Source organism: Balaenoptera borealis (genome assembly GCF_965194805.1).
Source record: "Balaenoptera borealis genome assembly, chromosome: 6".
Classification (NCBI taxonomy): domain Eukaryota; kingdom Metazoa; phylum Chordata; class Mammalia; order Artiodactyla; family Balaenopteridae; genus Balaenoptera; species Balaenoptera borealis.
The window spans coordinates 79055543-79082478 of record NC_138863.1 but is presented as its reverse complement, the minus strand read 5'-3'; the positions used below and the strand labels follow the sequence as shown (position 1 = coordinate 79082478).

At 38.0% G+C, this 26936-nt stretch overlaps 1 protein-coding gene across 31 annotated transcripts in view; it reads right to left on the bottom strand.

Moving 5' to 3' along the window:
* NEB (nebulin) overlaps positions 1-26936 on the bottom strand; it is a 216213-nt gene that overhangs the window by 152307 nt on the left and 36970 nt on the right. For all 31 annotated transcript variants that reach the window (XM_082395693.1, XM_082395706.1, XM_082395682.1 and 28 more), the window contains exons 20-38: positions 25534-25731; positions 23095-23202; positions 20937-21035; positions 20061-20165; positions 19866-19973; positions 18066-18377; positions 17754-17960; positions 15507-15611; positions 14645-14752; positions 12575-12886; positions 11376-11582; positions 9436-9540; positions 7814-7921; positions 6553-6864; positions 5772-5978; positions 5192-5296; positions 4901-5008; positions 3925-4236; positions 2566-2772 (exon numbers count right to left, since the gene is read on the bottom strand). In XM_082395693.1, the coding sequence (XP_082251819.1) occupies positions 2566-2772; positions 3925-4236; positions 4901-5008; positions 5192-5296; positions 5772-5978; positions 6553-6864; positions 7814-7921; positions 9436-9540; positions 11376-11582; positions 12575-12886; positions 14645-14752; positions 15507-15611; positions 17754-17960; positions 18066-18377; positions 19866-19973; positions 20061-20165; positions 20937-21035; positions 23095-23202; positions 25534-25731 (3333 nt within the window). The remainder of the gene's footprint in view (positions 1-2565; positions 2773-3924; positions 4237-4900; positions 5009-5191; positions 5297-5771; positions 5979-6552; positions 6865-7813; positions 7922-9435; positions 9541-11375; positions 11583-12574; positions 12887-14644; positions 14753-15506; positions 15612-17753; positions 17961-18065; positions 18378-19865; positions 19974-20060; positions 20166-20936; positions 21036-23094; positions 23203-25533; positions 25732-26936) is intronic.

Genomic DNA, 26936 nt, shown 5'->3' with positions numbered 1-26936 from the left:
TGTAAGATGGAAAGTAAAATGTCCTGCCTTCCTATTTTATAGCCTGGATATAGCATCTCCACCCTAAAATTTTCTATGCATATTAAAGGCCACATATAGTCCTTTTTTTAATATAAATGAGGTTATATAAAACATGTTTTACATCTTGTTTTACTTAATATTATAGGTTAGACATCTTTTAGCCCTCTTAATAATTTACTTCATTCATTTAAAGAGCTGTGCAGTATTCCATGAAGAGGTGTAACCCAACTGATTTAACCAGTTCTCCATTGATAGACATTTAATTTGTTGTTTCCAGTTTTTGCTACTATAAGCAATGATGCCATGATCTTTGTGGTGGGCCTGGAGATGTACAACCCAGACACTCATTCAAGGGAGGACTGGTCGCAGCAACTATTGGCAGACAGCCTCCAAATTGTCACTTGCTTCAAGGTTTTGTTGCCTCACTCAAGAGCACACTCTTCCCTGGTGGCCATCCAGTTACTCATCAGAGTGGCGGTACCAAGACCTGGCCATTCCATCCAGTTCAGGACACTTCCGGCGGGCCGTATATACTCAAGAGCCTTCTGGGGCACTGGCATAGGCTTTGTAGGGCTGGCATCACAGTCGGACCCCTCTTGCCAGTCCTCCCCTCACTGGTACTGATCCCTGAAAAATGCCCTGTACTCCAAATTCCATCTCAGCATCTCTTTTTGGGGACCCTAACCTGCAAAAAATATTACCGTGTGTATGTATGTGTGTATATCTTTGCACATACATGAGGATTTCTGAAGGGTACTGTGCAACTGAAGTTTTAATTTTAACAAATATTAACAAAAACTGTTGATTAGAAGTTTACATTAACTCCCTTTCCAATACTGTATATCACACAACTTTTTGAATCTTTGCAAATCTTATAGGTGAAAAATGCTATCTCTTTGTTTTAGCCAGGTTTGATTAAAAAACAAAACCAAAACTTCTGCTAGAGTCTTCTTCTAGATCAGGGGTCAGTAAACGTAAAGAGCCAGATAGTAAATAATGTTAGGCTTTGTGGGCCACAGAATCTCTGTTATTAACTACTCAGCTCTGCTGTTGCAGTGCAAAAGCGGCCACAGATGATATGCAAATGAATAGCTGTGGCTGTGTTACTATAAAATTTTATTTACAAAAACTAATTTTCTGACTTCTGATCAAGACCAGCGCAATCCAACAGAACGATGCAATGATGAAAATGTTGTGTCATCTGTTCTGTCATCTGTGTCACCAACACGATAGTCCCTAGCCACACGGGGCTATCAGTCATTTGAAATGTAGCTAATGTGAATGAAGAACAAATTATTAATATTATTTAATTTGAATTAATTGAGATTTGTCATCACATGTGGCTAGTGATTATAGTATTGGAAGCACAATTCTAATGGAAAGAGCAATAGTTAGTCATCAGAGTACTGGTTCTAGTCCAGACAAGGTCATTGACCTGCTGTGTGTCTTTAAAGGAGGTGCCTTGCCTCTCTGGGCCACACTTTCCTCAACTCTGCAATGAAGGGATGCAACCTGATGACCACCAAGATACCTCTCAGTGTTAGCATTTGCTATTTCTGTGATTCTCATCTTGGCATGATTATTTTAAAATGGTAATCTTTAACATTGAAAAAATGAAAGGCTTAATTTAATATTTAAAAAGTAAATGTATGTTTGTGGTAGTTTAAATTCTAAGTCTTAAAAGGGGCACTGAGATTTTTGCCTTGTGTCAACAAGTCCCTTTCAAAGGGGTTGGTCTTCTTGACAAAATTCTTTCTCAGAAGACTCCAGAGGATTTACTCAGAGACTTAGTGTAATACAGCTCTATCTTTCTACACCATTTTCTGCAATCGTTTCATGTTCAGGTCCAAATTATTTTTCCCCTTTTTGGTTAATCAATGGCATTTCTAATTATGATCCACAAAATATAACCAATGTTGTTGCAATTATTTTATTATTTGAAACTTAAAAAAAGATGTCCAAGGGTGATGTACTTGTTGGTCCTGAAATCAAATTATGGCTAATTATGTCAAACTACAGTAAGGCTTTTCTACAGGCTGGAGTCATTAATGATCCAGGGAACTACTGGTGGAGAGCTATCGCTCTCAGCATTGCCCAGAGAAGGTCCTGGCTCAGAATGCTGCTACAGCCATGTAATCTAGGAGTTTTCTTTTATTCCATCAAAAGAGCAAGGAAGCAGGGGTGGGCTGCAACACCCAGCTGTTATCAGCCCTACAGTCTACTGATTCAGCATAATGAGCTTCTACTAACTTCGCCTTAGACAAATGGGACTCATTTTCAAGATCTGCATTGAAAGAAAAGAGTCCATACTTATTTTGTTATGTCTATTAGGTAGGGTGGTTCATTGAGCATTTGGAGAGGGCACTTATTAGGACTGATTTCTATCTTTTTTGTTTGTTTGTTTAACTACAAGACCCTTTATCAAGGTAGAGGAAACATTAATTATGATGCGGTAAAACTGTTATCAAAAACTGTAGATTAAATGTAAGATATGCCTGGCTTATTCCTGATGCTTATGAAACACTACATTATTGAAAGACTTACTTCGTTCATAATTTTTGCATTATTCTTGGCCAAAACCATGTTCACTGAGTCCATCAAGGTGGAATACTTCAAAGTGTCTGGGTGTTGGCGGTACTTCTTTTCACTGATAAGCTCCATGGCTTTCTTGTTTTTCTCAGCCTCCAGGGAGCCCAGAGGGAGCCATCCAATGCCCTTCACGTAGTCAGCATAGTCAGCTTTGTACTGATTCTGCAAAAGAGGAAAAGTCCGAGGATGAGAAGAAACCAAATCTTCCAAGAACCATGAGTGGGTATTTAATATTCCATAAGTTCCACTTCAGTTTTCAACCGATAGTATATTCAACTTTAATTACTTTTATCCCTAAACTTTATTTATTTATTTTTTTTACATTTCCTTGCATGAGGAATTTAAAACAAGCAGCAATATCTTTGTGATTTATTTGTTTCTCTCAATGCCTTCATAAAGAAAAAGTGCTAAGAAATACCAAATAGATCAATCTACCATGTGACTACTATCTCAAGAAAGGTGACCATGCTGGACTAACTTTCTTACAAAAATCCCCAAGTCCCCTTGGTTAATAGAAGACTTAGAGGACTCCATTTCTCTCTTTTGCTATAAGCCTTTCAGCAGCCACCATGGTTACAACTCCTTCGGGTATGCCAGAAACCTCATTGATACTTTGTGCAAATTTCATTTTTTTTCCCCTCAAATCAGACATTTCCCCCTATAACTGTACCATGGTTGCTTTCATTTGGGTACTTATGTACCTCCCCAGCTATAGCTCATCTCTTACATTTCCAAAGAGAAATACAGGCTCAGCATGGCCTGCATTTGGTTCATAATTTATATTCACTTTCCCTAGCCACCAAAGGGCCTCTATGGCTGAATTCTTGGCTTTATACTCTCTGTGCCTTCCTCACATTTATTCTAATAGCTGTTTCAGCCATCACCTCCTTACTATTTCATCAGTAAGTAAGATAGGCAATTATAAAGCTGGAAATGAAAGCTGGTTGGGAGTGAGGGGCAGTAGCTCTCAAGTTACCTGACTTTCTGTTTTACCTCTTACTCCTTAATCAGGAACTTTTTATACTTCTGACTCTCTCTGCTAGATATATTTCCTTCAACACATTCTTTCTGAAACCAAATTTCATGTGTTATTGCTGATCTAGCATCCAGTAATGCTCACAACAATAATAGATAGGGTTCATCCCTTTTGTGTTAAAAAAAATAAATTCAATCTAAGGTAAAAAATGAAACACCTCATTGGGAAATTACATATGAATTTCTTTCAGGATTTTCAAAATGTCATTACTTATGGTCTTTCATGATTTGCTTATTATCCAAAGTAAATGCTCTGCAAATGTTGTGTCTGTCACGTACATCACTTTGAATCTGCATCATGTTTTTGGCCAATTCAAAGCTCATGGCATCAGGAAGCATGTTGTAGGTATGGATCACGTTCCTGTAGTTGGTGTTGGTGGCCACTTCCTGAGACTTCTTGGCTGCCACCATGCTGAGCATGTCCACCGGGGTGTGGAAGGATGTCTTGGATTTCTCGTATGCCTTCTTGTACTCCCGGTCTGACTGCATCTTGGCCACTTGCATGAAGTGCACCAACTTGGGGTCGTCCTCTAGGCTCCGGAAGCCAATGTGTTTCCCTTTGGCTTGTTCATAGGCTTGCCTGTACTTGTACTGTGGATGGAAAAGAAACATGGTGATGAAGATAGTGAAAGAAAGAGAACAAAATATAATTAACTACGTGCCATTAGCTTTGTCATAGGTGTAGGGTTTTAGAGCTACTCTAAACTTACAAAGGGAGGAGTTGTTGGCGGGGTGGGAGGACTGGGAGCAAAATATTTTTACTTCAAATTTCTTGACAGACTTGAGTCCATGAGGGAAAAAAATCATCTCAGAGTTAATCAAAGTGATGTGTAAATAAGTTGTTTTAGGGTTATTTAGAAAGCAGCTTTTCCCACTCTGCTGTGTAACCAGCGGAAAAGGCTGCAGGCACCACTTTTCATGGTGCACCTCTACATTCAGGAAAGAGCTTGGTAATGGATCTTCTGGGTAAAGTGCATAGATCACATCCCTATGTTTGCTAGGAATTGCCCATAAACAATTTAAGCACTCTAAAAGTAACTTATTTTAACAAGACCCTGTCACTTTTTACATTGAATGATGAACAAATAATTAGAGCATCCTTGGACTGGGTGAAGGGAGGTGTCTTGTGTGTTACATGGGACAGTGGTCCCACCAACACTGGACAGAGCTGATTACAGCTCCTGCATACACATGAGCTTGGCTCGTTTGCTCTTTTTCTCGTTTAGACTAAATAAGCATCAGTGGAAGCATTTACATCACTGGCAATGTCTCTGGAGGCTCTTGCAGCCTTTATTGGGATGGCATCAGGCCTCAGGTCATATCCTTTCTTCTTTTCTTCTTCCCAGCCAGCTTTGTACAGTTTCTAAATGATGAAGTAGAAAAACACCAGCATCTTGTTAGTCGCGTTAGAATGGGGACCCTAATTTTAAAGTGGTTGTCATGTGGAAGACAGATATTCCACAACTATTAGTTCCCTTCAAACTCTTCCCTCCCCCTGCCACCCCCCAGCTCCCTGCATCTTCGTTGTTGTTGTTAATCTACTCACATCACTCATGGTGATTTGGTTGACTCTGGAGAGTAAAATGTCTGGAGTATCAGGCATGATGTGAATGGTGGTCTTGTCTTTGTTCCATTTTTCACTGTAGAGTCTCTACAACAAGGAAGGCAGGCACATGACTGTACAGCAGGACAAATCTACAATGTGCTATCAAGAGGAAGAGACTCACATCTCCATGGTAGAAGAGGTTAAATCTGATATTGGAAAATGAATGAAATAGCAAGAAGATGGGCTGATGAGACTGGACACATGATTTTAAAAATCATCAAACAAGGGAGCCCTCTTCCACTGAAACAACAAAGGCTATCTTGCTCCAACCACATATTACATAGAGTTTTGTGGTTCTAGCACACACTCAGCATGAGGTTGACAGACAGTCTAGGGTTGGTATAAGTGGGAGCTCTCTAGACACGATGACGGTTATAGCCTGCCCCCTCCTACCACCACCGCCATGACCACGACCATCAGAAAGATGAAAACGCTGATGAAGGTCAAAGTGGCACTGCCTGGTTCAATGGTCTGAGCACTGCAGTGGTTCTGAGGCTGAGGCCAGCAGGTGAGTTCTTACCTTGTTCATAATCTGTTTGTTACTTCTGTTTAGTGCTTGTTCCAATGTGTCCATGGCGTACGTGAACTTTAGCGTCTCAGGGTGCTGGCGGTACTTCTTCTCGCTAAGAATCTCTCCTGCTTTCTTTGCCTTCTCCACCTCCAGTGACTCTATGGGCACCCAGCCGATCCCTTTCATCCAGTTGGTGAAGTCGGATTTGTACAGGTTCTTCACAACGAAAAAGGAAATTCTCATTTCAGAAAGAGTCAGGGCTTGGGTTTCTTTGACCAGATGATTTGCTCATTTTCAAAAAGAGGGAAAAAAAAAAAAAAGGATGGGGGGACTGGGAGAATAACCTGCTTTTTATTCCCTACTATCCTTCAGAGAAAAATTAATTATAAAAGTGATTGTATTCACGGTGGTTTTGAACAGAAAATCCTGACCCAATAATTCCTTTAAAAATTTAACTTTCTTGGGGGGAACGTTAACAGAATTTTGCACTGGAAGGGATATTATATAGCACCCATTTGGACCTGTTAGTCTTTCACAGAATACAACATATATATTGGGTCTAACTTCCAAAGTTAGAGTATATATATACATAATAACTAAAGAAAACTATATATATAGTTCAAATGAGTGAAATCCTAAAACTCCAAATTCTGGAGAGGATCCCTGATTACAGTGAGTCCAACCAGGTTTAGGATGGAGTAAATGGAATTGCCGATTTCTAGTTCTTCTTAGCCATCAGCTAGAAATGGATAACTAATTTTATGCTGACAATCTCATGACTGCTACATACATCACTTTGAATCTGCATCGCGTTCCTGGAATGCTCCACGTTCAAGGCATCAGGCAGCAGGGTGTAGTGGTGGAAGGGTTGTCTGTAGCTGGTGTTGGTGGCGACCTCCTGAGATTTCTTGGCTGCTGTCACACTGAACATATCCAAGGGGGTGTGATAGTTGGTCTTGCTGGCTTCATAGTCCTTTTTGTACTCACGATCTGACTGTATTTTGGCTACATTCATGTAGTGAACCAGTTTAGGATCATCCTGAAGACTGAGAAATCCAATTTGTTTGCCTTTGGCTTTCTCATAGCCCTCCTTATATTTGAACTATATGAAAAAGAAGGGCAGACGGAAGTTTGATAGGGTAGACTGTATGAAATACTAAAGTGTTAAATTGAATTTATATCACAAATTAAGCAATAGCCAAATTCAGTCTGAATCTAGGTAACACCTAAGTTTTTGAGTATTTTTAAGTAAACAACTAGCAAAATATTTCCAATGGATGGTCTTGAGATCTGCTCTGCGGATAATTAAGAATGGAATAAATTGTAGTTTATATCTAGATTATTCATAAGTGGATTCTTTGAATACGATCAAAGGTTCCTGAAAAGTTTATTAAGTATTTGGTGTACATAGTTTTTATTATCTGTTTCTATGATTAATTTGCATTACTTATAAAGTATTTGCATAATCCTGAGTAACTTGCAGCAAAGACATTATAAAAATTAGTATATTGGACTCCAAATGAATGAGTTTCTACTCTATCAAGGTATATCAATTCCTAAAGAAAATATAATTTAATTTATAAAAAGTAATTAATTAAGTAAATAAGTAAGCAGGTAACTGAAATGCTGTCGTTTAATATATAATTCTTCCTGGTTTTCCATATATCACATTTTTTTCTTTATGGAAATTATATTATCAAAAAATTGTATTCTTTTAAAATACTGGGAGACTTTTTTGATTTAGTAATATTTTAGTATACCAAGGCTTTTTTCTTAACAAAATCCAAATAAAAAGCAGTTTTCAAGTTCATAATAATAATACTAATGAGAATTCCATGTATTTGACAGTTAAAAAAAATATCTTCTTTGTAACAACTTACTGAGTTTTTAAATATTTTTAAGATAAAAAAATCATTGGTACATAAGATATTAGGAATTATTTTTATACTACAATTTTTTATTTGCTTCCTAATATAGCTCATATAACCTCATACACCATGTAAATATTTTTTAAATATAAAGAGAGTTTACTACTTTCAAATTAGACTTACATCGCTAGCAATATTCCTTGAACTTTTTGCAGCAACAATTGGAATGGCATCTGGTCTCAAATCATAGCCCTTAGCAAGGGTTTTCTTCCAATCTGCTTTATAATTAGCCTTGAAAAAAGGAAAGATTATTTTATTATCTGACATAATTAAAAGAGGAATGAAACAGGAAACCAAAATCTTTCTTATAAAACATGTCATAATATATCCCTTTCTATTAGTTCATCTTTTAGAAATCTATTATTCTTTTAAAAAAAAAAAATCAGTAAACTACATACACAGTATGATCTCAACTGCTGTAAAAAATGTATATGTGTGCATTTAAAAAAGCAATGGAAAGGTATTGCTTTGAATGTGGGATAACAGAAGATTTTAATTTTTTCATAATTTTCTATATTTTCCAATTTTTCTATAATAAGCATATGTAATGCTTTTATTTTCTTGTATTTTTTATAATGAAACATTTTAAACTTACAGAAAGATGTGGGTACTAAAATTAAAAGTTCAGATGTAGTACCACCCGGCTTTAATTAATATTAATGTTTAAATATTACTTATAAAAGTAGGAAAAAGTTTTAAATAAACCAAAAGCATAGAAATGAGTACTTAAAAAAATGTTTATTTGGAGATAAAAGAGAGCCTAAAATGTTAGGAAGAATGACTAAATCATCTTTTAAGAAATGAACAATTTTATCCAGGTTGGATTATGTCTTTAAATTAGAATTTACCAATCTGCTTTAAAAGCAAAAGGAAATAATTCATAATAGTAAATTTAAACATCGCCACCAATTAGAGAGAGATGCTAGTCACATACAAAGAAGAGTTTCTAAAGAAAATCATGGTAAACTTTTTTAGAAGTTTAGAAGTTTAACAAATAACTGAAACAAAAGTTATAGAAATAGCAATACTTATCCTTACTACAGACGATGCATTCCTGTATTTTCCAATCCTCTCTGCCCCATTTTGTTTTACTTTTTAAAAAATGGAACACAACCTACTAGCTTGATCTTATAACCCACTAATGAGTCATAGCCCACAGTTGGGAAAAGTCTGCATTAAGTGAAATGTATGGTAGCCTCTAGTCTCATATTCTATGATAAGGATCCAATCTGGAGACTGTTGGTTCGCAAATTGGTCCCCATACATGGAGGGCAAGGAGAGACTGAAAAAACAGGCTGACCACTCCAGCTTGGTAGGCGGCAGGTTTACTAAACAAGGGAACTTACATTCGAGGGTTGTCTTGGGCAGTCACAAGCCAAGTAGATCTTCACACCCGCCCGCCAGAACCTTACAAGTTTATTTAGGCCTCAAGTGGATTCAGTGCAAGTGGTCTCAACAACACATTGGTCTCTCAAGGCTGTGTCCTTGAAAATGGCTCCCACTGTGGGAACAGTGGGCAGAACTTACATTCCAAGGACGGGAGGGTGTGAGGAGCCTCCAATTGCCCAGGTCCAGCTCAAGGGTCACCTGGCAATCACGTCCTCTCAATGACCTCCTCCATCAAAGACTCAAAGGGTCCACACTCAGTTTGCTCCCCCTAAAATTCCCAGTGCTAGAGTTATACAGAACTGGAAAGGAGAGGCCCATGTAAGCAATACTAGACGGGCACCAGGCCAAATACTCACATCACTGATGTTGAAGGCATTGACCTTGGCTTGAATAAACTGCGGTACATCAGGGTCCATAGTGTACTTGTGCTTCCGTTTCTCTCCCTCCACCTTGTAGTTAAACTAAAAACAAAGGAGGCAGCGTGCAAATTGTATTAGCTAACATAATGTAAGTTTCATCTAGCACACATTCCTTTAAAAAGGAAGACTATCGTTTGTGTTTTTCCATTTATAAGGCAATTAGCTACATTATCACACAGAGGGAGTGTTGGCAGACGTATTCATTGCTCATTCCACCCATATTTATTGGACAGCAGTCTGATCAATAGGCAGCATGGTAGGTTCTGTGTTTAAAGTGGTTAAAAAGAAAAAGGCAGAACTGTCCTCTTGGAGCTTATAGTCCAATAGAGGAAACAGAGAATAGCACATAAACTGTAAGATAGAGCTAGAATTCGTGATGTGTTGTAAATAAAATAACTTTAGGAAAGAAATGAACAGGGTCAGGGTGGGGGGTCAGCAAAGGCTCTCTAAAAAGGTAACATTTACATCCAAACTTGAAGAAAAGGGAAGGGTCCGGGCAGAAGAAGAGCATTCAGGGTCCTGGGTCTAGAAGAGGCATGGCCAGCTTGAGGGACTGAAGGTCACTGGGCTGGAATGTGCTGAGTGGGTTCCCAGGAGGATTAGATAGGAGGGGGGCAGGGCCACAGAGCTGAGGGCCTTTTCAACCAAGTTAACAGTTTAGATTTTACTTTGAGTTCAAGGAGAAGTTACTAAGGGGTTTTAAGTATAAGAAGGACATGATTTGATTTATGTCTTAAGACAGTCTTTTTGGTTTTAATGTGACCCCAGGCAGGAAGTCCAGGTAATGGATTATTACAGTTGTCCACGTGAAATATGGAGGCCAGAACTAGGGTTGGTGGCAGCTGAAAGACAGAGAAGTGCTCCAACAGGATGGCTGAGAGATTTGGGAGGCTAACTCAGTAGATGCGTTGGATGAGGGGGTTCACACGGAGAGGTGTTAATGGTGACTGCCAGGTTTCAGGCTTGAGTAACTAGGTAGATGTTGATGGCATTTATTGGGATGAGGAAGACTTAATATAGTGAGTTTAGGGTTTTCCTAGCTAACTGGAAAAACACAGGGAGAAGTGACACCTCGGTCAGTACAAAAGAAATCAGAACAATCTACACCATTTAGTACCACTAGAATAGAATTAATCTTGAAACATCTGAGGTAATGTGGGACTGGTCTGAGAAATAAAATCCAGAAAACCCTAAAATCTGAACCAAAGAATGCATTCCCCACCTTCGAATATCTGGGGCTAAAGACACAAAAAGTCCTCTCTTCTTTGTTTTTTACTTACCACAGTCTTTCCGGGGGAGGTATCTTAGAACTCTGAAATTATCAAATGAGGTGAAGCACTGAGCATTGTAATTAGCCTCTGACTAAGAAAAAGGGTCCAGATAGACCTGGGCTCAGAAAAAAGACGCTGTATGACTCCGAAAGCAAACTGCTTAACTCTTCCCCAGAGGCGTCTCTCTCTCTCAGAATATCGCCCTATTGATTTTGCAAGGGGATTAGGACATTAGCCTTCCCCTCATCTGGCTAGGTAGAACTCTTGCAACTCAGAGCAATAAATATCTTGGTTTGCAATTCAGACAAGGTCACAGATTATAATAGAAATAATTTTATTTCATATGTATAGTGTAGGGGTCTGCTTATAAATAACACAGACTCTCTACATTTGGAAAACAAAGCAAACTTGGAACATCGTCCTTCTCTCCTCCCTGTTCTTCTTAAGTCCCAAGTTGCTTCAAAAGTAAAACCTTTTGAATATACCTCTGAAAGCAGATGATTTGCTAACATAGATGCACACTCATGAATTGAATTAAGAAGGATTGTAGAGTAACTGGTCATGGGGTTATTCATGGACAAAACTGTTTGAAGGAAAACCACTTACGTCACTTAGCTGCTTTGTGTTGTGCTGAGCCAAAACCATGCCCACGGAATCAGGCACACTTGTGAACTTGATGGTATCTGGGTGCTGTCGGTACTTTCTCTCATTTAATGCATCGCCTGCTTTCTTGGCCTTCTCAACCTCCAGAGAACCAAAAGGGATCCATCCAACGCCCTTGAAGAAGTTGTTGTACTCATCTTTATATACATTCTGTAAAAGAGTAATCTCAGATGAGGAGATATCCTAGTGCATACTCAAGAGCTGTTTCTGGAATCTGTAATTCTATCCAGGGGGGAATGAAGAGCAACCTGTCAGCATGCTTGTGTCTATACTGGAGCTTTTGGTTATCTCTGCCACACAGCTTCTTACCCAGAATTTGGTCATAAGAAAAAGTAGTTCTGTTGTTAGAGTGCATTAACATTCCAGGAGAGAATGTAGGCCACATATTTCCACGGGTACTGCTAAAAAAAAAAAGTGTCTCTTTTGACAATAAATTGGGCTTTCCTTTTGATTTCACTGAAATCTCCACAACTTTTGAATTTCACCCACACCGTCCACCTGGGCTCCTCCATCTCAGATGGAGAGAGACATTCTCATTGAGCCACAATAAAGGAACACAATGTTTCCCCTTTACCAAGGATGATTCTTACAAAAACCTGGCTCCTGCAGCAGGAAATGCTCTGAATATTAAACACCCTCCCCCATGCAGCTCTCCATGAGTCATGCTGCAATCACAAAGACCTCCTGGTTCATTTTAGATGACTCGTTACATAGATTTACATGCATGAGAGTGTGACCTTGAGTTCAAAAATAGAAGAAAAAAAAAAAAGAACTTTCCTGAATTCAGAAAGAATAGAGAATGCTCCTATTTTGCATTATACATATTGCCGTTGAAGCAGGCCCACTAGGAGCAAACATTTCTTTTTGTTGAGAACCAGGGTGGCTTATGTACTTAGTAGAACATGGCTTTATCTTTGATCCATAAGTTAATAAAGATAATATCAATGATTGCGATAGGAGCACAGAAAGCTAGTAAAACACAGCGTGTCTACCATGCCTTTGTTACTCTTTCAATGATGACTGTATATTTTAAAGTGCATTTTTCAAATACCTTATTGTATTGTGAAGTCTACTAAAATAGGAAGAAATGATCACCTGTTCAGTACCAGCATCTCTAGGTCTATAATGTTATACATACTCACATCACTCTGAATTTGATTCATATTCCTGGTATGCTCAAGACTCAGGGCATCAGGTAGGTATGTGTAGTGATGTATCGGCTGCTTGTAGTTGATGTTGGTGGCAACATCCTGGGCCATCTTTGCAGCTGTAATGCTAACCATGTCCCCAGGGGTATGGTAGCTGGTTTTGGTGTTTTCATAGTTCTTCTTGTATTCACGATCAGACTGTAACTTTGCCATATTCATATAGTGGACGAGCTTAGGATCATCCTGGAGGCTTCTAAAACCCACATGCTTTCCCTTTGCCTTCTCGTAAGCTTCCTTGTATTTATACTGTGGAGGCAGAATTTGGTTAGCAAAGTCCTAAGCATTGGGAACATTAGGTGGAGCGATTATGTTCACACACAAAGGCATTCAGAATATTGTGACTTTCTGGAAGACTGTACAAGAAATACAGTCCACACCCCACGTCCCCCAACCCCAGGAAGTTTAGACTGAAAGCATTTATTTCCAACACTGCTGGGTTATAAATGGGTATCATGATAAATTCAGGAGCAGTTTCTTTTCTTTGCTATGAATGCTATAGATGATTTGCATGTGGAACTTTATATAGAGCCAACTCTATTAAGTTTTCACACTTAATATAAACATAACATATTCCAAAATATAAGACTACATTCCAAATATATCTCTTGGTTTTCCAGGGATGTGAATTTTCCTAATCCAACATGTTAGTTCACATCACAGAATACTAGAAATACTTCTGTTTTCGATTCTGATTGGCCCAGGATATGTACACAACAGATGCAGAAGAAACTCTAAAGAACTGTACATGCAAGACGTTTATACTCAGATCTCTTTGGGGTGGGGTATGGAAAATATTACTATGTTTGTTGTCTCAGTTGACCTAATATGGTTTAAAAAAAAAAAAAAAACCTCTTCTTTGGCAGGTAGCTAGGCTTTCACCCAACCCCATTTCTCAGCAGCTACTCTCCAAGCTCACTGCTGAAGCAGCTGCAGATGAATTAAGGAACTATATAATAAGGGCAGGAACCACCGAGACCTTTCCTCATCAGTAAAAGCCTGACTGCAAAAGCTCTGCGGTCCAAGGTCTCTCACCGCTGAGATCGGCAATGGGGTGTAGACTGAGCTATACAGTAGGTAACAGATCAAAACCTCAATTTTTATGTAAGAGAATTCAAATCCACCCAAACTCTGAAGACACTCTGCTCCTGCCATTTAAGCACCAATTTATAAACAAGAGTTTAGCAAGCAAAAGAATTATCAAGTAATTTCTAGGCATGTTAGAAAAAGTTCTGTGTAAGGGCTAAAAATAAAAATGATAATGTCATATTTTAGACTGTCACTTTCTCCTTAAACTAGAAATGTATTTCAGAGTGATGTGCAAAGCTTTGAGGAACACATTTTCAGTACCATCCCTACATGGAAGGCTGTAGAATTCTTACACCCTATCTTCCACATGGTCTGTACACGTGGTTTCTTTCTTTTCTTGTCTCAGACAAAGAGTGTAGCCTCTGGAATAGTGTGTGACAGTGAAATCTATGGGGTGTGCGTGCTTTTGGAAAATTTTGTTTTTCAATGATAAGAAGAAGTATAAGTGTACACTTTTTCTATTACAGATGAAATAAATCAAAATTATATTCTAGAAAAGTGGGCTTTTTCCCATTTGGTTTATAAAATCTGTACATTTTATTTAACATTTTTTCAATCTTCTTAATACAATTATAATGCAGGCAGTCATCTGAATTTAACGTGTTAGCGTCAGGTGGGGTATTCTCCCTGAAAATAAATGTGGGCTGTCAGGGAAATGTGTCAGGAAAGGTAATTTGGGCTATGAATCAGGAGAGAAAGCCACTGTCAGATTTATGACAGCTCTACCAAGTGGGGTCAACTGACAAGAATCACAAAACATTGAAAAAGTGACAGGTTTTCAAAACAATATTTTGTGGAGAATTTAAATGTCATTAATTCAACATACTGTTTTCAATGTGGCATCATTTTAACAAGCACCCGTTTGATTACTTTGTGAAAAAGACAATCACCCAGATTTCACCTAAAATTTTTACTCACGTCACTGGCAATGTTTCTTGATGCTTTGGCTGCAGTGATGGGTATAGCGTCACCCAGCACATTGTTGCCCTTGGCTATTAAATCATGCCAGTCCTGTTTATAACAGACCTGCGATGGAAAAGGAAAAAGGATGTCAGCATGCTGTGGGGTAATCAGCTACACTGATTCCTCAACAGCTGGGATTGCTTTGTTCTTTTCCAGATAGAAGCTAGAAGAATCTCCTTTAGCACACAGTTTTAAGAAGTCACATTAATGGTAAATCAACTATACTTCAATTTAAAAAAAAGAAGTCACATTAGCAAAACATCATACATAAAATTGTATAGCATAAAATTATTAGACTCTGTACTAACCATTCACCAAAGTCTGGTTTGGGCATATACTGAAGAGGGAAATTGAGAAACTGGAGTGGATCCAGAGGAGAATAATAAAGGTTCTGGAAACCACAGTATGTGAGAACCAACTGGAGAAAATGAAGTTCAATCTTATGAAAGGAAGGTCCAGGAAAGACCTGGTGGTTAGCTTTAGAAATTTTAGGGTTGTTGTTATAAAAAAAAAAAGGGGGGGGGGGATTTCATTTATCCTTATTTTTCTGGAGGATAAAAACTTCCTCCATGTGCAGAACTAGGAAAACTAGAGGAATATGTGTTGAGCTTGACACAAAGAAGAATACTATACCCTTTAGAGTTGTCCTATACTTGAAAAGGCCGACTCAGGAGGTACAGAACTATCATCATGGGATATGCTCTAATGGGGGCTATGGAGAAAATTGACCTAAGTTGTCAAAGCCCTGTCATACACTAAAATTCTATTATTTTATCATCAGGTCTGGATTTCACACCCCATCAAAAACCCTACTTACATCACTTATATTGTAAGCATTGCACTTGGCCTGGAGAAATTGAGGAACATCAGGACCCATCGTATATTTATGTTTCACATCTTCTCCTTTAGCTTTGTATAAGATCTGCAACATAGTCACAAAAATAAAATGCATTATGGATGGTACAAAAAGGAAAATACATTAATTACATGCTTAAAGAAGTTATTCCTAGCATAATCCCCCACAATTTCTATTACTTAAAATTATCAAAGCCATCTTCCTATTTTAAGAAACTCAAGAATCTCATTATCTTAAGGAAGACCCAAAAACTCTGTATTAAAATAGAGAGAAAAAAATCCTAAGAAAATAGAAATCTTTGCTTGCCAGAGATGAATAAAAAATGAGTTCAAATGTGAAACCCTAACATGGATAACAGAATTCACTAAAGCCAGAAAAGGTCATTTTTGGTAGTGGAGTTAATAGTTCTTAAAGTCTTGGGTGTTTTTTTTTTTTTTGGTTTTTTATTCTTAGAGAGAAAGAGGTAGTTAGAATGAGTCTTTCAATTCCCCTAAAAACTTTCCAATTATAATTGTATCAGTAAAAGCACATAATAATTTCCTCATAATATAAAGGTGCTTATATGTAAATCCAGCCTACGCAAAAGGTTTACCACTTCATATTTACCCTATTTTGCCATTTTAAAGATGTCTGAAAGACACCAAAATGCATGGGGTAGAAATCATACTGTATCCTCCTCTTGGTAATGAAAAAGAAAGAAATTGCTCAGTTTCTAAAACTAAAACAGAATCGGAATCCCAAGTAGATTTTTAATCTCTTGATTGTCATTTATCATATATACCTCCATTTCCCAGGCATGTCTGTGTGGAATACCATATGTAAACTGGTGTGCATGTATCACAAGTAAAATCTGAAATGGCTTATATCTAAATGAATCTCCAAATACTAAATAATTTCTTCTAGGTATCCAAGAGCTGTCTTCACTCCCTCACTGCCTTTAGAAACCACATCTAAGCATTCAGAGAATCTCGTTAATTTTACCTTCTAAACATCTCCTTTCCCACTGCTATTGCCTGAGTTAGGTCCAAATAAGGCTTCTGTTGAATTTCTGTAGCAGCTTTCTAATTCATCTCCTTGCCTTCAATCTCTCCCCTTTCCAATATATTCTCTGCATTTTTTGCCAATTATCTTTTAAAACACAGACCTGATAATGCAACTCCATGGATTAAAAATCTTCAGTACTTCCTGTTACCTACCCCATAATGTCCAGAGTATAAATTAACATTCAAGACCCTCAATAATCAGGTCTTGAAGGATTACAATCCTTCATCCTTCATCCTTCACTGTCCTTCCATTCATTACTTCTTGACTGTCATTATGTTTTTCCTTTTGCCAGTAATGCAGCCTTCCCTTATTTGCCAGGGAAGCTCTGGCAGGCAGTTACCCTCTCCTCTTATACTTATTTAGCACATGCCTCTCCTGTAGCGTTCGTCTCTCCATATGATGATGCTGTTTCTATCCATGTCTTTGTCTTATACTCTTGTCCTGTATCCCATTCATCCTCGTCTGTTTCATCTTTATACCATCAGCACATAATATAGTGCCTGGCACATGGAAGGTGTTCAAAAACATTCATTCAATGAATTAATGAATGAATGCTTTTGGTGTCCCTTTAGCTCTTTCATACACCAAATTTTCCTTGAGAGCTGTCTTTAGCCAGAGCATATACATTGCTCATGGACAGGCAGGCAAACAATATACTAATCTCCTCGAAGACGTAAGTAAAGAAAAGTCTCTATAATAATTGTGTATGATGAATTCTGAGGAGAGAAATCATCTACTCATGTGTATTATTTCCCTGTACTAATATTTTATATATGAAAAGCAAATATGAGCAACTTAATATAGAATTGAATATGATGCATTTGCCACAATAAGGTGTATGGGATTTAAGCTTAAGTTTTGTTTGTGTGTGTGTTGTTCTAGGGTAGAACTTTTTGCACTTTCTCAAATACTTTATCCAATAACACAGTATTTATAGGCAGTTAAAAGGGAAGACATTTTTAAAAGGAAGGTAAAAAGCAAGATAGAAAAAAAAAAAAGAAAATGTTAGTGCCCAAACTAAAAATAATTGTAATTATTATTTTTAAATGAAATAAAATAATAATTTTAAAAGGAAAAGATATTAGGCTCAGAGAATAAAAATGATGAGCTGATCTTTTGAAGCCTCCCTCCATCCTTTTGCACCCTCTGTTTTGTTGTACTCACATCACTGACTTGCTGTGTGTTCTGTTTTGCCTGGACCATAACTGGGGAGTCCACGATGCTGGTAAATTTGAGGGTGTCTGGATGTTGCCTGTACTTCTTTTCGTTCAGGGCATCACCTGCCTTTTTAACTTTTTCTACCTCCAGACTGCCAATAGGTATCCAGCCTATGCCTTTCATCCAGGTGTTGTAGTCTTCCTTATAGACGTTCTACAGCAAAGAGAGAAGAGAGAAGTGAGTGCCCCAGGCAGTGGGTTCTCTCACGCAGGCTCCCTCCTTAGAGGGGGACTGTCTTGTGGAGTAAATGTCACTTACATCGCTCTGTATGTGCATCATGTTTTTCGACAATTCCAGGTCCATGGCATCAGGCAGGTAGGTGTAGTGATGAAGCAAATGCTTATAGTTGGCATTGCTGGCAACATCCTGAGCTTTCTTAGCTGCCACAACGTTGAACATATCATGGGGTGTGTTGTATTTGGTCTTTGTCTTCTCATAGTCTTTTTTATATTCCCGGTCCGATTGTATCTTGGCCACATTCACATAATGAACCAGTTTAGGATCATCTTGGAGACTTCGGAAGCCAACCATTTTCCCTTTGGCTTTTTCATAATCTTTTTTGTAGTGAACCTGTTGGAAACAAAGGTGGGCATATTTTTTAATGTAGTTATGAAGGTTTTACTGAACAATGAGACCATGATTTGAGCAATTGAGCTTCCCAGAAATTATTTCAATAACCAAACAATTTGATATTTGTTTGTATATATTTGAAATGGAGCCTATTAAAATTAAAATGTTATTTAGAGTCCATTTGGTTGTCTGTGGTTGCTTCTGCCACCCAAGGGAGGTTGGGGTGGGGATGTTACTATAATTTATATCAGTGACACAGTAAAATAAGTTCTGTTCCACTTGGACAGTGATAGAGACAAATGAAAAGATAAATATTTCACAAACTCTACCAATTATACTGTGCTTCTAAAGCCAAATAGCTGGCTATTTTATTAGTAGAATTATACTAGTAGTAGTAATAGTACAATTTTAATGAGTCTTTGGATATTCAAAGGGAGACCCAGAACCAGTAGTGTGTAATACTAATTGGTTCTGAATAATAAAGTGGGGAGAATTAAGCGTCCTTGAGGAGACTTGGGAAGAACCCCAGGAAACGGAGAAGCAGAGATGTGAGGGAAGGTTTGTGTGTATGCTGGGGTGGGGTGGCTGGAGGAGATCACCCACAGAGAAAGGGGATCAGTGAGAAATTCTGGAGCAGGGCTGTTAGGACACGGACATTCATTATTCAGTCTTAATGTATTTACATTGCTGCAGTGACAACTCCATTTCAAACAATCATTAAAGTTGTGCTTGGGATTTGGAGGGAAACCAAAAAGAAGGGGCTGAGTTCCATCTCTGGATCATGCAGAGCAGAAAGAGAATAAATCTAGGGGAGGAGAGCCCAGGTGAGCCAGAGCAAAACCATCATGTGCAAACCAGGAGCCAGAGGTGATCGGAAAAGCAAAAACCTCAGAGAATGCAGCAAGCATGGGGAGGGAATCCCACTTCCTGCAGGACAGCAGGAGGGGGCTTGAGTCCATTTTATTTAAATCTCAAAGAGCAAAGTGACTTCAGTTCATATCTGAGTTGAAGTAAGATAGGAAAAGAAACAAAAGTCTTAACTTTAATGCAACCTAATGACTGACTCTTAGGGGCTCTGACACTTGAAGCCCATTCATCAGTCTGTAGAAGCAATGAAGTGAAAAGAGAGGTAAGGCAAAGAGGGAATTCATAGAAATTTAGCAAGTTTTGAGATAAAGGTTTACCATCAGGAGGTTATTATGATGTCAATAGCAGGTAACGTCTTTATTTCTATAAGAGAAATAATGTGAATTTCTGCAGAAATATAGATGAGAATTTTAAATTAGGGGGCTTGATTAGAACAGATTGGTTAAGGTTATACAAATCCTTACCCACAAGAAAATTCAGATCTGTTTAGGGAACTTTCTTCTCTAAATAGTTTCAGCCTGGCTTGCTTCCAGTCAGGGACAGCAGACATGGGGACTTGGATAAGAAGCCCACCTGCCCCCATTTTCTGGTTACACACAGGTGACCACCAGCTGGACTTACGTCACTCGCCGCCTGCCTGGCAGCTTTGGCAGCTTTGATGGGGATCGCATCGTTTCTCAGGTCGTATCCCTTCTTGCTCAGGTCTTTCAAGTCTGCTTTGTACATATTCTGAAAGAAAAATGTCATTTGAAGATAACTCAGACCACGTGTAGAAAAGGCTTAACCCTCAGTGAGCAGCTGAGCCCACATGCACACCTCACTGATATTGTAGGCGTTGACTTTAGCCTGAATGAACTGGGGCACGTCCCCCGGCAGACTGTACTTGTGAATAAATTCCTCCCCTTTGACTTTGTAGGCAATCTGGAAGAGAAAAAAACACATAAACAAACAAATAAAGTAGGGGAAAGTGTTTAACGGCACAGGAGAATAATTTTGGAGCAGATCACATTGCACAGAGGAGTTTTTTTAATGAAAGACACTCTTTGTGCCTTCCCCACATTCCCCTGAAAATATTTGTAGGCATTTAAGATCTCCTATGCAATTGCACAGGGTCTGATCTTAGTGCCTGTTTAGCCTTGGCAAAAGTCTCTTGGTATGTGTTAAGAACCTCCAGACTAAGGTAGGGGGACCTAGCTAAGAGCCCAGGAAAGTGACCCAAAGACAAAGTTAACCTGCAGACACTTTCCTGAGCATAGGAAAAGTTAATAGGGTGGGATTTACCAACTATCTATATTATATTTTGTGGGCAGTGGGTGACTAAAGGGACTTAGGGGTAGTTTTTACTAAGCATGATTTTTGTCTTACCTCTGACTTTAAATATAACCCCTTCATATGATGTAGTATCTATAATCACTTTCCTGATCTTTCCTAGAAATAGGCTTGTGTTTCTGGTTATCAAGAGAAGCCCCTCTTACCTTTTCCTCGAGAGCAATGTCCAATCACTGAAATATATATAATCCTCTAAAGATATGAATTAGGTGTGCTTTTTTAATGAAAACCTGGGGAATTATACAGTTGCTCAGATAACTGAGTCTCTTTAGATTGCCTAATAAGTACAGGTGATCATTACATTTAGAATACAAATGTATTTGTATTAGTTAACATTTAAAAACAGAGAGAATTAACACTTACATCACTCCTCTGGGCCTGGTTGATCTTAGACTGTACTATAATTGGAGCATCTTCAATCGAAGTAAACTTGAGAGTATCTGGATGTTGGCGATATTTTTTCTGTTTGACAAATTAAAAAGAGAAAGATAATAATACTTTCACCAAAGGCTAATAAATCAAAATACTTTAAATTTATTTTGGAGGGACAAGAAATTTTCCTGATTTTAAAATGTAAAAATATTTGATTCTTTGCTGGCTTGGGGGAAAAAATGAATACAATACAAAAACCAACATTTAAAGAGATTGTTTTAATTTTGGATTGTTTGGGGCAGTACAGACAAATATAACTTTCAGGAACGACTTTACTCTATTTCTTGCTTATGATGTGAAAGACGGCACTGTGAAAGCTCAGCAGAATCCTGAAACATTACAAAGTTTTCTAAAGGATTAACAGAAAAGCATGCAAGAACATTTGGAGTATCTTTGCATGACACTAAACAAGCTCCCAGGAATGTCATTTTCCTTGTCACTCCATCAGCAACTGAAGCTCTCCAGTTGAGGGAGGAGGAATTGAGGAACTAGGGCAATTGCTATGGATTATTAATAAGAAAAGAAGGACTTTTGCTTTGCAAGCCTTAATGAGGTTAGTACATAAGTTATCACTAAAGTGCTGAGGATACACCTGAGAGGGCCCATGGGGAAGATGTCTCAATTGGGAGCTGGCAACATCTAGCTACCCTTATTCCTATATTCTTCTCCTAGTTCTCTTCATTTTTGCATACTATACATCCCACTTTTGTGTATATAGTAGCATCCCTCTTTCAACTTCAGACTTCTGAAAACCACTAACCCAGAATTTTTGCTGAAAGATCTCTTGAGTAGATAAAGTGGTTTTCACCAAAAACAAACAGAAGTACAAAACAATAAGAACAACAAAAACTTGCGTGTGGAAGACAACCCTCACTTAGCACCTCTGACCCTTCTTTATGTGGTCTAACTTCCTGGATGACGGATTCACCTGACAGCAGGGGGAATGTTCAACTGCTGTCAGAGAAGTGACTGCTTTAAGAGCCCCAAGATCACCTTTGTTTCTTCTTAGACTGAATAACAACATATCTACTACTTCAAAGTCATCAAGAATATAGCATAAGGTATAATAATACTTCAAAGAAAATTTCTATAATAGTCATTATATGCATAATTCACAATTGCCAAATATTGGAAAAAATCCACATGCCCAGTAACTGGACAATCAAAGCGTGATATAGCCGTGAAAAGGACTACTCTCACTAATAAAAAGGAAAATATTACAGACACATGTAGAGATATGGACGAACCTCAAAAACATTATGCTAAGTGAAAGAATCCTGATACAAAAGAAATTTCTAGAAAAGGCAAAATTATAGAGGCAGAAAGCAGATCGGTGGTTGTCTAGGGTTGAAAATGGGAGTGGGAATTTTTGGGGGTGCTAGCAGCATCTTAAAATTCAATTGTGGGTCTGATATCACTGAGCCCCTGAATCTACGCCAGCAGCCAACTCCCTCCTGACTATTTTGAAGGCAAAGTATTTGAGTAGCCTCCATAACTTCAAGTATTCTCATTTTCTTGCTGCTAAAACCATTCCTAACTAGTAGGGGGATCTCATGAAACCCAAGGCCAAAGTTGAAGCAACCTTGACCTAATCTCTTGATACCAACTGCATCTAACAACCTAACAGAGCTTGCAGTCCAACCTCCCTTGACCATGCTGATTTCACTCCTATATTGCGTATTTCATAATATACTACTCATTTTCTATATTGCTTCTGAAAAATAAAGATGCATTTACCAGTTAAAAAAAATTCAATTGTGGGGATGGCTATGCAACTATATGGATTTATTAAAACTTGTCAAGGTGTACACTTAAAATATGTGAATTTTTGTAGTATGCAAACTATACCTCGATAAAGCTGTTAAAAATATTTCTGTCATGAGTGGTTAACATAAACGACTTTGGTGATGTGAAGAGGTATGATTATCTACTGAGATAATTCATGCACATGATAAGTTGGGGTTTTTTTCCTCAGCAACAATACTAGAAAATGAAGTGGTAAAGGAGGCATTTTCCATGGTTTGGGAAGTTTTACCATGTTACATTCACAAATCTATCTCTGTGACACACAGAGATATGATGGCTTTACCTCATTCAGAATGTCTGAAGCTCGCTTTGCCTTTTCCATTTCTAAGGATCCAAAAGGTACCCAGCCGCAACCTTTCATCCAGCTGTTGTAGTCAGCTTTGTATGTGACCTAAAACACCAAGAGAAAGGTTACATTTCTTTTTTTAAAAAATTTATTTATTTATTTATTTATTTATTTATGGCTGTGTTGGGTCTTCATTTCTGTGCGAGGGCCTTCTCTAGTTGTGGCAAGCGGGGGCCACTCTTCATCGCGGTGCGCGGGCCTCTCACTATCGCGGCCTCTCTTGCTGCGGAGCACAGGTTCCAGACACACAGGCTCAGTAATTGTGGCTCACGGGCCCAGTTGCTCCGCGGCATGTGGGATCTTCCCAGACCAGGGCTCGAACCCATGTCCCCTGCATTGGCAGGCAGATTCTCAACCACTGCGCCACCAGGAAAGCCCCAGGTTACATTTCTTTACTCAGCATCATCCTTCTTCGTAAAATCGTTAACATTTTCCCCAAAAGAATGCTTTTAAGATTTCTGACCAGTTTCCTTATTCCATACATTTAGGTTATTTTAAACATTCCCTTGGGGAGAGATTTTAACAGCCCTTAGGTTTTCACTGTTCTTTCTAGTTGGCATATGTTCTACTTCATCCTTATTTCCAAAGTATGTGGAATTATAATTCCAATCTGCTAAATTCAAAGCTGTATTTCAAAGAATAAATGAAATTGTTATATTTAGATCATCAAACGTGAGATGTTTGCTCACTAGAACATATTATGTATTATGTTTCTATGGTCAAATTATAACTGAAGGCCATATTGAAGGTGGATAATTTTGCTCATTTTCTGATAAGACTTGATAGCAGTTATTTGTATTAAGTGTTTACACATATTGCCCTTCATGTGTAATGGTAAGCTTAAGAGTGTTTCTACATTGGCTAACAACACACTTTAATATAGTTATATTCAATAATTTGCTTATGGAGAGCAGTTATCATTTGGAATTGGAACTATCTGGGAGACAGTTACTTGATGCTATTAAAATAATGACCTACTGCTGTTGTCTGGCTATAGGTGATACCTAAAACATGTACTCTAGATACAAAATTCAGATGATTGTTCTTTAGTGTGGGCCTTTCAACTGGAATGAAAAATCAAGAAACCATTGGTTCCTGCCTTTGAAAAACCTATGATCTATTTGGGAGGAAGAAACATAACAAAATGAAACAAATAAGATAATGCATAAAATAGAATTTTTAGTGATGAGAATGTAAAATTGTGCCGCTGCTATGGAAAATAGTACAGTGATTCCTCAAAAAATTAAAAATAGAACTACCAAATCATCCAGAAATTCTACTTCTGGGTATATACTCGGAAGAATTGAAAGCAGGATCTTGAAGACATTCATACATCCATGTTCACTGTGGCATTAGTCACAATAGCCAGAAGGTGGAAGCAACCCAAATGTTCACTGACAGATGAATGGATAGCCCAAATGTATACACATAGAATGGAATAGAATTCAGCCTCAAAAAGGAAGGAAATTCTGACACATACTATAACATGGATGAACCTTGAGGACATTATGCTAAGTGAAATAAAGCAGTCACAAAAGGACAAGCACTGCATAATTCCATTGATACGAGGTCTTTAGAGTAGTCCAACTCACAGAGACAGAAAGTAGAAGGGTGGTTGACAGGGACTGAGGGGAAGAGGAAATGGGGAGTTGTTTGATGTGCAGAGAGTTGCATTTTTGCAAGATGAAAAAGTTCTGGAGATTGGTTGCACAATAATGGGAATGTAATTAACTGCTGCTGAACTGTACTATCAAAACTGGTAAAGATAGCAAATATTATGTTATGTCTATTTTACCATTTAAAAAAATAGAATTGTTAGGATAAAGTATTCAATTGTAGAGCTCAGACAAATTAATTTGCCTAAAGAAGTTTTGATCTGCAGGAAAAAAAACCCAGCTATTATAAAAAGTAATGCTATAAATAATATATTTTATTTTCAGCAAGATAGCAATCTATACAAAAAATTATTGGTAATGATGAATGTGATAATTATGATAATGGTGATGATGATAATAGTGAATGTTTACTGAGAATTCACCAGGGCCCAGCACCATGCTAAGAGTATTTTGAATGCATTTAAATAATGAAAACAATTCTTTTGTATTATTCCAATTTTGCAAGGAGGACTCTAAACTCAGCAAGGGTGATCACTTTCCCAAAAGGAAAGTGTGATGGGGTGCTTGCCAGACCCAGGCCTCTCTAACTCTGAGGGGCGTGCTCTCATAGAATCCCAAGGCTCATTTTCCCATTACATACTTGCTACATACAGAAGACAATGCAGCTACTTCTGAGAATTGCCAAAAACATCACTCAGCTTAGAAATCCTTTTCAGTTTCTACCTTCAAAAGAGGGAAGAGAAAAAATCGGGTTACTCACATCACTCTGCAGTGCATAAGCCTTCTTGGCAAGGTCCACGTTAATGCTGTCCGGCGGGTAGCTGTAACTGTGTAAGAGGTGCCTATAGTCCACATCACTGGCAATTGCCTGAGATTTCTTAGCTTGAGTCACTTGGAGCATATCAAGAGGTGTCGTGTAGATAGTTTTTGACTTTTCATAGTCTTTACGATATTCACGCTGTGAATAGGAAATTACCATTTATTAGCACAAATCTTCAATGGATTTCCAGAAAAGCACAGAGATCTCTCATAAACAACAAATACAAGATAGAGATTTTTTCCTTCTAGTTAGTTATTTTTTCCTAAAATTTGATCATATGTTTCACATCATTGAAACCGCCCCTCCCAAAATCATGGGCAGATGCATGGACAGATCTTCTCAAATCTTTGTTTAGATCAAAGAGGATCTGTCAGACAGTAGGAATGGGCCACAGCTTCTGATTCAGCCAGCTATTATTTTATTTTAAAACAGGGTTTTTCAAGGACCACTAGCAAGCATGATTTCTGCTAAGGTAATCTAACCTTTGAAGAGTCTTCCATTAAAGAAGTATTTTTTAAATTGTCAAAAATCATATGACCATCATTCCATACTTCTGATTTTATAAAATGACTACTTCATAAATAGAGCTGTACACTTGACTTCTTGACTTTTCTAAAGTCATCTTTAAGTGAACAGTTACTGATTTTTCAACCTGACTATTCTACTTTGGACAAGAGATAAGCCCCACTGAGAACCCCAGAGGTTTTTTCATACTAAGTTTAATTTTGGTAACAAATTAAAAGAAGTTTCAGATTTCAGCAGTTATAAGACCTCAAAGGAGAAAAATTTATGAAATTGAGCCACTGAAGTAACCTTGGCCCTTATATACAGTGTTCTCATAAACCAAATGTCCTGACTGGCCTCAGAAGGCACTTTCATCGGTTGGTTTTCTGGAATGATTAGACAGGGTGTTAATTAGGTCAAAGTCCCAGCTTCATCATGTCTGCTCACCAATTACCTTAAAAGAGAGAAAAATTCTGACCCAGAATTTTTCCTTTAGGAAGATTCTAAACCTATTATATCTCCCTATAATCACATAAGCTCTAAAGACAGTGATCCAAGCTAGCAAGTATAGATGTGCATTATAAATCTCCTGCAGAAATTCCTTTTACAAATAATCCAATCTTTTAACTTTCTTAGGGAATATGGTCTTCCAGCTAAAACATCATGGGTAGTCAGTTTCACAGAATAAATTTCTCTCTTAATTGTAAAATCTAGGCCCTGGTTTATGAAAATAAAATATGGAAACTTTCTGATGGCATGCAAGAACACTGAAAAAAATAAAGACAGTTTGTCTTCATTAGAAATAAACGGATAAAGCAATGTTGCAATAGCAGTTGGTG